Source organism: Neomonachus schauinslandi, chromosome 6 (genome assembly GCF_002201575.2).
Source record: "Neomonachus schauinslandi chromosome 6, ASM220157v2, whole genome shotgun sequence".
Taxonomy (NCBI): Eukaryota; Metazoa; Chordata; class Mammalia; order Carnivora; family Phocidae; genus Neomonachus; species Neomonachus schauinslandi.
In genome coordinates this window covers 150,050,543-150,066,025 of record NC_058408.1, presented here as the reverse complement: position 1 = coordinate 150,066,025, position 15,483 = coordinate 150,050,543, and the positions used below count along the sequence as shown (strand labels likewise).

The following is a 15,483-nucleotide window of genomic DNA, read 5'->3' as shown; positions in this document are numbered from 1 at the left end:
GGTTTCCTTGCTCCCACGGAGGCTCTGTCTGAGAAGGGAGGCTCCCTGGGCTTACCTGGGGAGACCTGGAGTTCAGGATTCAAACCCTTCCTGGCTGCCATTCTGATAGCCCTATGAGCAAAGCCCACAGAAGGGTCCAGCTGCACCAAGAGTATCGAAATCTTCCTCGGCCAGCTTTTATAAAGACAGCTAGGAGCTTTAGGTTTGTCCTGGCACCAAGGTAGGCTGTGAAAGCTGCCCCCAGGGCACGGCCATCCAGCTACATCCCTGGACAGACCTGTCAGCCACCGGGCCCGAAGGCCTCCCTGGAGCCTGAACACCGTAGCCCCAGGCTCCCTGTAGCAGTTGGGGTTTCTAAGCCTTCCCAGAAATCTGCCAGAGCCCTACCCATTTCTTATTCTTTCGTTTCTGTCCTTGGTCCAGGGGACCCGCTGCTGGTGGCCAGGAGCGCTGATTCTGAGATAGGAAGAGGACCAGGGCCACCAGAAGCACAAGACTGGGGCTCAGGACTGGATCCCATAGGAGGGCCCCACCAGCCCATGCAGGTGGCACTCCCCTTGGCCCCAGGGCAGCACGGGTCTCAACATCGAGCACAGGCTTGGTGGCCGAACCCACCACAACAGAGGTAGCCCGAGCCCCCCGTGGGAGATGGACACCTACATTCCCTGTGCAAATGTCAAGCAGCAGTGTGGGTGCAGACCCCCATCTCCGAGCCCTGGGACCCTGGGACCACCATGCTGCCCGGGCAGGCCCATTCCCCGGGAGCTGCAAGGGAATGTCGATTTTACTCCAAATGCTACCCATAGTGCAAAAAAGGTTAAAATCTTACTGGGAAGGATGTTGGGATATCTGTTTTTTTCTCTGTTTTCTTCTTTATTGGCCTGTTCAAAAGTTCCTTGTATGTGTCCAGATGGCAACGACTAGAAAAGAATACACAGTTAGCACTAAATGTGATGGATCTGAACACCGTGTGTACGTCAGCTTTCCTAACGAGCGTGGGCAGGAAGAAAACTCCGTCTGAACAAATCCCCTGCAGTCCATTGCCCTCTCTGCCTTGTAGGCTGTGCCGGGCACTGGGCAGAGACGGGACGAAGGGTGCTCTAGCTAGCAGGCCAAGTGAGCTGTGGACATGATGACCCCACGGTTGGACCCGAAGCTGCATGAAGGCAGGGACCGGCCCGGCATTGTCACCCAGCCCCTGGGAGCAGCAGGTCCAGGCCCAGAGCAGGCACTCTACAAATGCTTAAAGGAGGACCACAGGAGAGCTCGGGACCAGGAGGGGGCAGAGCAAGGGCACCTGTGCAGAGGGACTGGGCTGAGGGATGAGCAGAATGATGCGCAAAGGACCCAGCTATGGGCCCCCTGCTTGAGACGCCGTGTGCTCGTGGACCAGCCGTCAGGGCGCAGCTGGGCCCTTGTGGAGAGTGCAGACTCCAGCCCCACCCTGGATCAGCACGAAGATCCCCAGGGGTCCTGGGTGCACCCTTGGCTTCCGAAGCTCCGCCCTAATCCCCCCTGCCTCAGATGAGGACACTGAGAGGCCACTAGGACCCTGTAACTGATGTGCTGCTCAGTGGACTTGAACTCAGGCTCCCTGACTTCTACCCCTCCACTACTTGGGGCCCCTCGCACTCTGCTAGCTCCATTTCTCCTCCCACATTGGCTGGCTGCTGGGACATCCTCTGCACTCAGATGAGCCCCTTGCAGTGCACAGCGGGAAAGAGCCTTTTGAACCCCCAAATCACGTCCTTCAACGTTAATAACCTAAACATTGACTGGACCAGGGGCCACTGGAATTCAAGTAACAAGCGTGACTATTTAATACCAAGCATCTTCGATGTGCCAGGTCCTGCAGGAGGAGCTGGGTCACCTGGCCCCGCCTTCACAAGATATCCTGAGATGACATTAGCATCACCTCTGTTTTACAGTGAGGCAACTGACCCCCAAGGCTGCTTGACAATGTCCAGAGTCACCTGGCTTGCACGGGCAGACACAGGGTTGGGGCCTGCAGTCTGGCCCGGAGCTGCCATGAGGCCATGAGGAGGGTGCTCAGTTCTTTAAGTGTCAAGTCCCCGGGGGACTGGGGCAGGCCTCACAGGGCAGCCCTGGCCCGAGGCTTGCTCATCCGTGAGTCAGAAGGGACGAGTCTGTCACACACAGGTGCGCAGAGCCTCCCTCTCGCGCATCGGAGGACTTCTCCTTCACCGACTGAGCCCCTGCCAGCCAGCGTCTTCTTTCTCTTGTTTTGGGGTCACCACACTGGATGGCCACAGGCAGAGTCTCTGCCAGGGCCAGTGTGGAGCTCAGCCTGGTGGGGGCCTTGGGACCAACACTTTCTCTGCCTGAAGTTCCCGAGTCTTTTCAAAGCTGTCTTAACACTGACTTTCTGGAGCCGACCTGAACAGGGAATTGGTGATAACGTTCTACCGACTCTCATTTTCTATACCCGAAAGCTGTTTTTGACCTCAGCCCTGAAGATAAAAATGAGGTATAATACTGTAATGGCGGATGCATGACGTCACGTGTTCGTCAAAACCCACACGATGAATGACACAGGAAGCCCAGCTCTGGACTTGAGACGGTGACAACGAGTCGATACTAGTTATCAGTTGGAATGCACGGAGCACACTATGCTGACGGCTGGGGAACCTGTGTGCAGGGAGGGGCAGGGTACGTGGGAACCCTGTGCTCTGCATGGTTTTTCTGTAAGCCTAAAACTGCTCTACAAATTGAAGTCTATACAGATAACAAATTAAAAGGAAAAAGAGAACCCGAGAAGCCTCCCTCTCCCTCGGAAGGTGGGTTGGCTACAGCGTGGTGGGTGGAGAGGCTCGAGCGGTCTAGGTGGCGAGCAGGGACCCAGCCCTGCCACCCTGTCCCCCTGGCAGTGACCTGAGACCCGGAACATGGAGCTGGTGTGCTGACACCGGCTCTGCGGGGGGTGCAGAGGGTCACTTGGGGTGCGAGGCGAAGTGCTCTGCCTATGGAACGCGTCTCCGTATCCAAGCACGCAGAATAACGGCCTCGAGAGGCCGGCCCATCGCTTTCTCCTGCTGTCAGTCTGCCCGGGGACCCGCGCCTCCGAGCTGCTCAGATGGCACAGGGGAGATGGGACAGCACCCGGGGGAGGGCTCCACCGTAACTGGTCAGCCCTGCAGTGCCAGGAGTGAGCTGTGCACGGAGTAATTGGTCAACAAATACCTTGTGATTGACTGTCCAATTCCATACATTGGCCAAAGAGGGTTTGTTTGTCTGCTTGCTCACTCGAGGTGAGATTTCATGTCGATGAACACACACAGGAGGAGCCACGGGTCACGTCCCTTCCTCTTCCTCCCTGCTTTGCACTGCTGGGCAGGCGGTAGCGACATGAGAAGAGCAGAGAGGAGCCAGGTGTGGGCTGTTCCAGCAAGCTCTGGGGTACAGTTCTGGTTTGCATGCTGGGTCGGGACCTCTCCCGGCGGCACCTCCCTTGGGCCTTTCTACAACACTAACGATAGGGGCTGGTTCCGGGCCCAGGCTTGGGATAACCTGCTGGTCTGAGACTGGGAAGGTCCCGTCTGTGGAGGTGGCCATTCCGGGCCTGAATGGCACTCACTTGCTGCGGTTTAACTGGGGGCCTGGAACAGACTTCGTTGGGATAGCACTCTATCATTGCGGGGTGGAGACTGAGGCTGGCTGTTCCCAGGAGCAGTCCTAAAAAGCAGGGCATCCCCAGACCCCTCCCCTGCAGACCCGAGGCTAAGCTAGCCACACATCTACCTCTTTTACATGTTAGGGCAATCCTATGGGGGCAGGCAGCATCCTTATTTTATAAGTGAGTAAACTGAGGCAGGCAGAGGTTAAGTGATGGCCCAAGCCGTCCAGGCTGGTAAGAGACAAGCTGGGCCAGCCACTCAGGCAGGCCAAAGCCAGCATCCCCTTCTTGACCACTCCACTGAGCTGACCCCAGCACCAAACCCTTTCAGTCCACTGAAGCTCTGGGTCGGCAATACACACATGTCCAAACTCGTCTGGAGGGACGACTTTGAGACTCATCTGTCCCTTCCACAGTTCCTGGGACTGGAACTCAGGACAGCGGGCGAGGAGAAGGGAGAGGAGGTACAGTCGTCCAGCTCAAGTGGGGTCATCTGCGAAGCCAGGGCTGGGCCGGTCCTGGCAGACTCCGGTACTCTGACAAGAGGGAAGCCACACAAACGTGGCTTAGGACATGGCCAGCTCTCACTCGTGAGAGGAGCAAACTGGGGTCTAGAGAGTACCAGCAGCTCGCCCCGGGCCCCCCAGCGCCAGGATCAGGCCCTTCTCCCCTCTGCATATCTGTCCACCCTGCCCTGCATGGAGGCCTCCAGCGGGCCACAGGGAAGCCGCTCAATGGCAGGGGCAGGGCAGGGCGAGAAGAGTAAGGCAGCCAATTTAAAGCGGTGCCCAAACAACTCAGGAATCGAGTAAAATAATATTCAAATGCAACATTTAATTTTTTTTAAAGTCAAAATCAAAGCAAAAAAAAATCGATGATGGCCAAAACACAAAACTTTTACCTAATGACAGGACGGATAATAGTGTAGAGACAGGCCAAGTTGGAGCCTAGGACCACAGGAGAAATCCGTTGGCATGACCTTGTCTTTATTGACAATTGTACTGTTTTGCTCAGCACGGATTGTTCGCAGTGATTTTGATATATTTGCTTGTTGCATTAAATATTATTGATCCCGACGAGACGAGGGTTTTTTGCGCCTGGGGCAAGGGCCTCACCTGCCCGACCCTGTTTCTGGCCCTGCTCCGTTGGAGTGGTCAGCTGCTTCTGACTCGCAACTTTCTGCTGGCAAAGCCAGCCACCCCTCCACGTGGAGAAACACGAGTGCAAGGGGAAATGGGACAAGGCAGGAGGGGGAAAGTCATACTGCTGCAAACCTGGAAAGTTATTCTGGACATGGAGAATTAACTTCTCTTATGTGGCCGACCGGATTGCAAAACAATACTGCTTGGAGCTGTCTTTCAATATGACCTAATTTCTCAAAAAATAAAGGGGGGGACACATTTGGAAACAATTAAAAGGAAGCAGGATAAAGGCGGACAAGGTGTGTGCTAAAAAATAAGCAACATACAGTTGAAATGCTCCGTCACCTCCTGTGCCCTCATGGGACGCTTCCCTGTGAAATGTCCCCCGTCTGTCGCAGTGTCATCTTTGGGTAAAACAACTGCACAACACTTTGCTATTTATGAAGTCCGCTGTCTGAGCCTCAAGTGGAGCCATAAGGTCCCTCTGATCCCCAAGCCCCCCCCCTCCCCGGGGTGGTGGAGGCCGGCGGCGTAGGTGCAGCTGACCCACATGCCCGTCAGCTCGGCAGCTCCTCTTACAAGCTCCACACTCAGCACATGGCTGTGCACAAAATGAGGAAGATGCATAAAGCCAAACTCAAAACTCGGTCAGGGATGAACTCTGAACGGCTAAATCCAAGGCGACTCTTCCTGGTGTCTGTCTTAACTGCAGCCCGCCCAGGCCTCTCTCTCTCTCTCTCTCCCTCTGTCTCTGTCTCTCCAACAGATTCAAGAGTCACAGGACATTGAATATCACATGAGCAACACAAAAGAACTATCATGAACGCTCGTTTGTGTTTTGTGTTGAGAGCTAGGAGAATTGGTTTGCTACCATGGGGATGGTTCCGACTGGTTAAAGCCACCCGAGTTGGTGGCTGCCATCGCTGAGGTCACAGAGGAAATTCATCCAGAACCACAGTAGCAGGATGAAGACAAGAGGCTGGAGCAGACATCAAACCAAAGGGAGCTCGTGGCCCCTCAGGGAGCCCCACGACCACTTAATTCATGCTCTGAGGATGGGTCAGAAGAGGGACATTTCCTTTGCCAGCGAGATGCTTAAGCTCTTCGAAGCCCATTAGAGGTGGGGTGGGGGCTCCACCGCTTTCAACACGGAACTGCCCCACTGCCCTCTGCTCAGGCCCTGGTCTTCCCCACTCGCGAGACAACCGAGTTTCTGTCACACTAGATTTTAGGACACGGTCCTCGGAGCGTTTGCGCTGGAAGGAGCCTTCGGGAACATCTCCCTCAAGTGTCTCATCTTAGGAATGAGCAATGAGGGTGGGGGGAGGGGCCCTGCAGCAGAAACCAGGTCTCCAGAAGCCCACTTTTGGGACAGTGTCACAACCGATGCAAGCGTTGCTGGTCTTTGGGCACCGCCTATCCGGGTTTTCCACCCCAGGACAAGAAGACAAAGGACCCCCCGCCCCCAACTCACATTGAACTCCTCCCGAAAGCGTTTGCAGTCATCTGCTGAGCGGACGCGGATCTCCTCCTCCAGGTGCGCCAAGGGGATGGGAAAGTACTTCTTGGGCCCGGAGGGGGACCTGCTGAGAAGCATCACTCGTTGCTGCTCTGTGGGGCCAAAAGAAACACGGGGGCCACTGAGCCGTATTCCCGGACAGCTGACTCCTTCACCAGATGGACTGACAGCTTTCCTGGAGGAAAGACACCGCTGGAGGGGGCGCCCACTGCTCTCAGATCATGTAGCCAGGGGGGGCCCTGAGCACCTGAGTACAGAGCTCTGTCTCCGTGATACACCCACGCCATTCACAAATAGGGGCGTCCCTCTGGGGGGGGGACCTGCTCCCACCAACCACAGATGCCTTATCTCAGTCCCCCAGCCCCTGCTCCTTCCACAAAGGATTTGGGCAGCTTCACCCTCCAGCCCAGTTTTCCAGGTTTGAAATAGGAAGGATGACTATGTTAATAAATTAGGAAGAATCATTTTGGTTCAAGTTGGGAATAGACCGGAAATCGGTTAGGATTGGAGCCTCCCCCAGCCTTGTATGCTTTGTGACACACACAGTCCTGGTTGCTGAAACCCCATAAGCTCCAGGAGAAATAAGACAAACACCATCCTTGTTTGGCAGGGAGCAGGCAGGGAGGCCCTGGGAAGGGCTAGCTGCGGGGCAGTTCCTGGACAAATTCCCTCCATAAATTCAGAGTGAGACAAAAGGAGAAATCCCTGGCATGTGCTTCGCTCCCTGGGAAATGAGCCGATATTCTTGACAGGGTCAACATGAAACCTTTGCCTTCACGCTTGCAAAGGGCCTGTCCCCACCTGCAGAGCGGTTCTGAAGCCAAGCCAAGAACTCCTCCCAGGGCTCATTCCTCGGAGAGAAGATGCGCCAGAAGATGGCCTCAGGGTCTCGCCAGCCACACCTTCTTCCCTCCCATTCAGGCTGTTGAAACGTGCAGGGCAGGGAGAGGGGGCAGGAAGGGGGCCCCTGGAGGCCACATTAGCACCTAACAAGTTGCGCTGCAACCCCAGCACTTCGAAATTGCCCTCCATCCTCTCCACTGCGCCCTCCCCTGCTGGCAGTTTTGCAACTGTGTTTGAAATCTGATCGCATGTTTGTTCCCTCAAACCATGGAACAATTAGGTAGCAAACAGCCAGAGGAAGTGACAGTCACTTGTGTGAACCAATACTTTTGAAAGCCTCTGCCTCACACAGTCTTCTCGGCCATCTACATGTGTGCCCTGTGAGTTGCATTAACGCCTTCCGAACTGAACTCAGAGTCGGAAAGAAAGGTCGGGAATGCCCTCTGCCGACTGTGACCATCCCCGCTACACACACTGGCGGATCGGCTCCCTTTCTGCATCACGATCCGAAAGCGGTGCGAATTTCGGGGGAGCCCTTCAGAGGCTGTCTCATTTTAGGACTGTAGAGGGCTTACTGAAAAATGTTACATATCAAAACCCTGTAAAAAGTGACAGGATGTGAACAGTGTTTCCAACAAAGCCACAGACTGAAAGCCTCAAGTGTCTGTTTCCCACCAGAGAAATGGAGAAAAGTCTTGAAATGGTAAAATTCTACCATCGCAAATACTAGCACTATACCAGGGAAAGCGAGACCGAAGTGGCAAAGCTGAAGGAATTTAACATTTAAAACAAAAGGCAGACAACAGCCGCCTGCGTGGTCAGAAAGAGCTCAACTCCCTGCCCCCAGCCCCCCGGGTACCTTGTTCTTCCAGGATTCCGTTGGGCATCTTCTTGTCATTGGTGCTGACCACAGCTTTCCTCTGCTTCCTGAACCTTGGAGACACAGACGGGTTAGCTTCAGGCCCGGGGACATTTCCCGGAGCCCAGGGACCTTGCGCGGCAATACCCACCAGGTGAGCCGGGAGAAGCTCTTCCTGCTGCTCATGGCTGGGCCGAGCCACCCCAGACCTCCGGTTCCCAGCCCTGTGGGTCCCCAGCCCCTCCCGTCCCCAGCCCTGCCACCCTCTGCCTGGACCCACACCGCCCTGCAGCCTCGAGGAGCTCATTTCCTCTTCAGAGCCGGTCGGGGCAAGTCCGCCTGCGCCCCGGGGACACTCCTACCTGAAGAAGTAGGCGGCGAGGAGCAGAAGGAGGATGAAGAGCAACAACGGCAACAGCAGCCAGGCCAGCAGGGGCTGGGGCGCGCGGGGGTCAGGAGGGCCTGCGGGCGATGGGGGACCCCAGGCAGGGACTCAGGTAACAGGGAAAGTGGGGTTTGGGCAAGGCAAGATCCCCAACACTAGACTGCACTTTACAGTGTGCAAATCAGTTGCCCCTCCATCCCATTAGAACTTCTTCTCTCATACCAGAACCTCCTTCATCAGCCCTTCTTGGACACCAGCACCTCACTTTAGAGTCTGCAAAGCAGGCCACCGTCCCGGTCCACCATGCTCACCACTGAAGAGATGAGCAGCACTGATACGGGGAAGGGAGCTTGAACTGAGGGGCCGGTGACTTTGTCCCAGGCTCCCTGGGGAGGGGCAGTGAAGGCACAACGGGGAGCCCCTGACCCTCAAGTAACCTGTTTCCCCGGGTTCCTGGGGCACCTGCCTCTCCCCATCATGGGGAAGCAGAGGAGGGCAAAGGATTAGCTGCCCTACTGTTCCGTCTGAGGACAGCGTGGGGAGCTCCCGGGGCCTCGGCAGGAGCTCAGGGCACGGGGTGCAGCCTGGCCCTTGGGTCAGGTGGAGGTCTGTGGCCATGCCACAATCAGGTCTTCTGGAGCTTCGAGCTCCCAGGCCTACCAGTCCAGGTTGACTTTCCTCGTTCAGAAGGCCCCACGTCCTTGGACCAAGAGCAGTTGCCACGTGGCTGCCCAGGACTGGCCCAGTGAGCCCAGATTCCGAGGGGCTCTGGCGGCCTGGCTGCCACCCCTCCCCTGAGTTCCGCCTGAGCCCCTGCCTCCCCCAGACTGCCGTGCTGCCCTCTCCTCATCAAAATGTCCCTGCTCCCAAGGAGCCTATCAAATGCCCCCTCCTCCAGGAAGTGCACTCGGCTCCCCTCCTGTGGATCCCAGAGCGTCACTTCATGCCTCGAAGCACAGACCCCACTCTCCTGGAGTGAACAGGCCCTGGGGGTGACCGCCTTCACTCTGATTCAGTGGAAGCCCTTCAAAGGCAACAACTGGGCTTCCTTGGCTTTGAGTTCCCAGAAGCACCAAGCACGACCTTGAGCCCAGTGGGGGCACCACAGCCTCCCTCCCCCAGCAACCCCCTCCTGGTGTATTCTAAAGATTTTTTTTTTAAAGATTTTATTTATTTATTTATTTGAGAGAAAGAGGGAGAGACAGAGAAACAGCATGAGAGGGGAGAGGGTCAGAGGGAGAAGCAGGCTCCCCGCTGAGCTGGGAGCCCGATGTGGGACTCGATCCCGGGACTCCAGGATCATGACCTGAGCCGAAGGCAGTCGCTTAACCAACTGAGCCACCCAGGCGCCCTATTCTAAAGATCTTAATCTGCATCTCATGTCCCAGGTTGTAAGCAACCTCCACCCCCAGGGCCTCATGCTGACTCTGGCCCCTTTTAAGTGGCTAATGCATATATTTCTAATAAATGACAACATGTCACTGACTCAAGTGACCACTCGATGCAGAAGTGCCCTGGGACACAGTTGGTCTGTGAGGAGAAGGTGGCCAACAGACAAGACACCCTCATCCCAGGCTGAGCCAATGCCTCTCCCATCTGGCTAGCGGCCTCACCAGCCAAGCAGTAGGGCAAAGCCAGGGTGACCCAGGCTAAGCCGCTAAGAGCCCCGGGCCCTCTCCTCTGGCCCCACCTGCTGCAGAGCTCCCCTGGGGAGCTGACCTGACCTGGGGCTTCCACACTTGCCCATCCAGGGAGAACCCTCCCTGCTCTGCTGGAGCCTTGGAGCCAACTCAAGCGCAGGCTGAATGGGGGAGAAGCCTGACAGCAAGGGGCAGAGCTGGGCCCAGCCCAGACCAGTCGCCATCCCTGCCCTGCCAACTGTAACCACAGAGCATGGGCGGCTGCCCTTCTCCTGCCCCCACTTCTGCATTTGCACAGAGATCAGGCTGCCCCAGCTCAGCGTCCATCTTGGCAGTGACTGACTGGCTAGCTTGCCCATCCAAGAGCTGGATGGACCTGGCTGAGGGTTGTGGGCTTGACCTGGAGCTCTGAGGGCACCTGGACCACAGACAGCCCAGCCCTGGAGGGCTTTGTCAGGAGGCTCCAGGGTCCAGTCTCCAGGCTCAGGCTGCTCCAGTAAAGGCTATAGTTATGGAGGTGGGCGTCTCCATAGCACACCCTTGAGGACCCAGGCGGAATGACCCAGGGCCCCAGAGTGGAGCTGTGCTCAGGGGCAGAATCCACAGATCACAAGCACAAATGTCGTCAGCAGCTGCTTCTGTCCTGGAGGGCAGAGGGCAGGTAGGAACACTCAGGAGCCGGCAGGCAGGCCTGGCAGGGGACCGGGAGAACTGGGAGTGCCCCCCCACTATCCAGTTCTTCCAGCTTGCCAAAAGAAGAAATTCATATTTTCATGTAAAAAGTGATCTGATTTTTAAATATGGATACATAATTCAACCTAAAGGCAGTTTTAAAAAACACTATGGTCTAGAAAAAAGCCTCTGCAGGCTGTGTCCCCTCAGCCAAGTGACACGTGGAAAAAACAAAAAACGGATGACATTGCTATCAGGCCAGCTTTGTGACTCGACTTTCTCGTTGGGTCGTCTGTCTTGGAAAGCTTCTGCACCAGCACACACGAACCTCTTGGTTTTGTTTAACTGCGGCGTGGACGTCCACTTTCTGAATAACCCAAGATTTCGATGCACATTTAGGTTGTTTCCAACTTTTTGGCTGTTAGCTACAATTTTACCTCTCGTTTCTTTATCCTTGGTGTATCTTGAAAGTGCTTCCACAGAAGGCTCCCGGAAGGGCACTCTGTGCATCCGTGTGCACACACAGTACGTTGTGATAGAAACTGCTAGGTGACTACCTGCAAAATTTCCAGCTTCCATGCTTCCCTAGACTGGGTGATGGAGCCAATTACTCCCGGCTATGAGCAATCCTCTTAATTTTTGTCAATATGATAATAAAATAATACCACTTTAATTTGCAATTCCCTAACTTCTATAGAGTTAAGCATCATCTCATGATTAATAAAACATCATCAATTCGATATTTGCATTTGGCTCGGTCACATCCTCCACTGTTTTCCTGTGTTACCTTTTTCTTATTAATTTTTTAGGAATCCTTCCTGTAACAAGGACAGCAACATTTTATTACACTGTTTGTGAATCTTTACCCTCAACCTCTGTGTAAAGGAATGTCTCTTGATGATTATTTAATACATTTTGTTCAATGAACAAACAAAATGACTTCTGGTTAATTGGTACACTGTGGCAATGTGCTGGGATCACCCTAAATAATCCTTTCAGGGAACAAAGTTTCAAGGGCACGTCACACAGTCAGGCTTCCCTGCCTCCTGGAATTCTAGGTCAATGGAGCCTGTCCACGTGGTATCACTGAGACCTTGAAGTGGGCCAGCTGTCGATTTCTCTCCTGGTTGTGTGACCAGCAGCTGCTGCCCAGCCCATAAGGCCCCCAGCAGAAGCTGCAAGGAGCTGTGACTGTCACATCCGTTCTGATGGGCACGAGATCATACCACGCAGTCTCTGTCCCTGAAAGGAGCGCCTGACACCCACAGCCATCTTACGAGCCAATCATTTTACTCTCAAGTGAACTGAAGAGGCCCAGGGGTGAGGCTGAGTCACCCAACAGATGCCCTGGGTGCCATCTGTAGGAGCGCCCACACAGCTCCACATTGCTTCTCCATTTGGGCAAACGATGCTCTGTCTGGTAGATCTGCTGTTGTTGTAAGTGTTTCTGCAGGTGTCGGGCTTCGGGCCAACGGCAGCCAGCTCCTCTCTGCCAGGCACGGGGACACACTGTCCTCGGGGCAGGTCTGGAGGGTCCCAGGCTGCGGAACAGTGCCGGCAGCCCAGTGACCCGGCACCCGGAGGCCAGCTGGTGATGAGAAGGCACGACAAATGCAGTTTCCATGTGCTGGGAGCTTCTGTGTTTCCTTTTATGTGGTTTCGGATTTCTCTGGCTTTTCATGTGAGGACAGTGCTACTCTTGCTATCCCTGCTGGGGGCTGGTATCAGGGACTGAACTCCACCTCTCCCTCCTCTTGGGGGCTAAGGGTGCATTTGTAGGACATGTGTGGGCAAAGCTCCCAAGCTGGATGGGGGGTTGAACCCCTGACCCCGGCCCGAATGATGCCACTTCTAATCACCTCGCCCAAGCTTTTTCTTCCGGAGGGGAGCTGATCATTTTTGTTTTCCCAAAGCCTTGTGATAAGCAAGTGTGATGCTTAACTTTTTTGTGTCAACTTTGCTGGGCCACGAGCTGCCAGGTATTTGGTCAAACATTGTTCTGGGTGTTTCGAGGGGGGGTGCTTTTTGGATGAGATTCAGCATTTAAATTGGTGGTCTCAGAAAAGAAGATCACACCCCACCCCACCCCTATTGTGGGTGGGCCTCATCCAATCAGTTGAAGGCCTGCATAGAACAAAAGTGCAGAGCATTCTGTAAGTAACAGGGAGTTCTTCCTGCCTGATTGCCTTCCAACTGGGACATCACTCTCTCTGGTTTTGTAGCCACTTGCCAGCCTTCAAACTCAAACTAGGACACTGGCTCTGCATATCTTGGGACTTGACAACCTCCACAATCGTGTGACCCAATTCCTTATAATAAATATAAATACAGATACAGGTACAGATATAAATGAACATATAAATATATATCTATGGATTCTGTGTCTCTGGAGAACACTAACCAATTCATCAAGTAAAATTGCATCGGAGAAGTCCTTGAGTTTATTGCCTGGGAGTCTGGGGAATGGAGAGGGAAGGGGGAACAGAGCAGGCATATGGGGGCTGGCGAGAGGCTCCAAGGCACACTCGGGGGACCAGGCCTTGCTGGTTACAGGTTCCTGCTACCCTGGGCACAGGCCGGAGCTGGCTGCCCGAAGGGCCTCCATCTACCAGGGAGGTGTGGGGTGGCCCAGGGAATCCGTGTCCAGTCCTTGGGGACCCTGAACTCACCAGGTGGGCCTCTGTCTGTGTTGGGCACACACCCTAGGAGGAGATTTCAAGGGACACTGAAGAGCCAACTGTCTGGGCCTTCAGAGACTGGCTGGGGACGGGCCTCCTCAGACCCGGGCTCCTGCCAACCACAGCAGCGGCCCAGTGGACAAGCTCCTGCACCCCAGCTCGGCTGTCTCCTCAATCCTCACAGCATTGCTGAGTACTAGGCACTATTACTGCCTTCATCGCACAGATGGGGATACTGAGGCACCAAGAGGTCAGGAACTTACTCCAGCTCACTGGGCCAATAAGCAGCAGAGCGAGAACGGAACACCGGCTGCGTGACTCCAGAGCATCCGCTCTCACTGCTGTTCCTCGTCCTCTTAGCTTTGCGTGGCATTTATTTCATTTCATTGACGTAAAATTTACATACTATAAACTCACCCGTTTCAAGCCTATGATTCAGTGATTTTTAGCTAATTCACAGAGTTGTGCTGCATAGCGTTTCAGAACATTCCACCCACGTCTCGGCCACCTGTGGCCACTTGGCGTTTGCCCCCCATGCCCGGCCCAGAGCTCCTGTCCCTTCTCTTCCAACAGCTTGTCTATTCCGGGCATTTCCCATCAACGGAGCCATAGAACACGGGGTCTTGTGTGTCCAGCTTCTTCCACGTAGCAGATTTCTGGGGTTCACCCATGTTGTCCCCTGTGTCTGTTCACTCTTTCCTATCCCTAACTTTCAAAATATGGAAAAGGCAAGCGAACAGAACAATGAGCCCCCACATGTCGGCCACCACCCACCTTTCTAATCAGGACAAGACATCTGTGTTGGTCTATGGTCCCCCCACTTCCTGCTCCCCACTTGCTCTTTCTCAAGTTACCCCTAGACCTCGTGCTGTTTCATTCATAAGGACATCAACATGCCTTTCTAAAAAGTAAGGGCTCCTCTTTTAAAAGTTTAACTCTAACCACTATGCCAGTATCTTGCCTAAGAGCCTAAGAATATTAATACTAACTTCTTGATCGCATCAACGTTCATGTCAGTGTGTAAATAACCCCTTAGGGACTCATCAATGTTCCTTCAGGGTTGTTTCAATCAGCTCCCCAGGAGTGGGGGGCGGGATTATTAACCCCTGCTCTCCTACCTCCCACCGAAGCTGACACCAACTCTCAGCACAGGGTCGTGTTTGCTGCCCTCCGTTTGCTAAGCTTTGTTCTGCTCCAGCTCCCAACGACTGGCTTGTCCGGGCAGCAGGTGTTGATAGGAGTGACGTGTTAGGTGCTCTGCTCGCTAAGGAAGTCAGCCACAGGCTGTGTCTCGTCCCCCAGCCCTGTCATCCCAGTCCTGAGAGCCTGCCTGGAGGGGCGGGTGGCAAGGGCAGGGGCAGGGCAGGCAGCCGGGTCCTCACCTGAGGTCGTCGAGTTCCAGTTGCTGACCGCCGGGGTGGTCTCGTTGCCCTTGAGGGCCTTGGCGAGCGGCAAGCTAACACCCGCCAGCAGGAGCGGACAGAAGGGCTCCATGGCGAACCTGCAAGACGCAGGGACAGGCTCAGAGGGCTCCCTGCCATGCGCCTCGGGCGGCCGGGCCCTCCACTGAGAAGGGCCACTCCTGGAGGACAGGGCGGACTGGGGACCGGATGGCGGTGGGCATGCTTTGGAGCGCTGCTTCATCGGTCTGCGTCAGGGAGGCAGCTCTGTGGACCACCGCCGGCACATTTTATTCCTGCACTTGGGAAGTAAGCTCACCCTGCAAACTCCAAGAGCTATTCCCAGGTTATAAAAGCTCTTGCTGTTCAGGTTAATTTCCTGTCTTTTTTTTTTTTAGATTTTATTTATCCACTTATTTATATCCAGAGAGAGAGAGAGAGCACAAGCAGGGGGAGCAGCAGAGGGAGAGAGAGAAGCAGACTCCCCGCTGAGCAGGGACCCCCCCCCGATGCGGGGCTCGAACTCAGGACCCTGGGATCATGACCTGAGCCAAAGGCAGACACTCCACTGACTGAGCCACGTGGACATCCCTAGTTTCCTTTCTTGTTTGTTTGTCTGGTTTTGTAGGGAGAGAGGAGGTGAACAAGGATGTTGGGGTGTCCGGGGAGGGTGAAGTCTGAAAATACCAGGAGATCGAAGATTCTGAGAGG

General features: G+C 54.9%; 1 protein-coding gene across 2 annotated transcripts in view; it reads right to left on the bottom strand.

The window, feature by feature from the left end:
* PTPRE (protein tyrosine phosphatase receptor type E) overlaps positions 1-14,866 on the bottom strand; it is a 43,190-nt gene extending 28,324 nt beyond the window's left edge. The window contains exons 1-5 of one of the 2 annotated variants that reach the window (XM_044916182.1): positions 14,755-14,866; positions 8,360-8,459; positions 7,998-8,071; positions 6,251-6,387; positions 830-920 (exon numbers count right to left, since the gene is read on the bottom strand). In XM_044916182.1, coding sequence (XP_044772117.1) covers positions 830-920; positions 6,251-6,387; positions 7,998-8,071; positions 8,360-8,459; positions 14,755-14,866 — 514 coding nt within the window. Of the gene's footprint in view, positions 1-829; positions 921-6,250; positions 6,388-7,997; positions 8,072-8,148; positions 8,268-8,359; positions 8,460-14,754 lie in introns of those variants that run through there. The other variant, XM_021703798.1, reaches the window with a different exon arrangement.
* Positions 14,867-15,483: the final 617 nt, after the last annotated feature.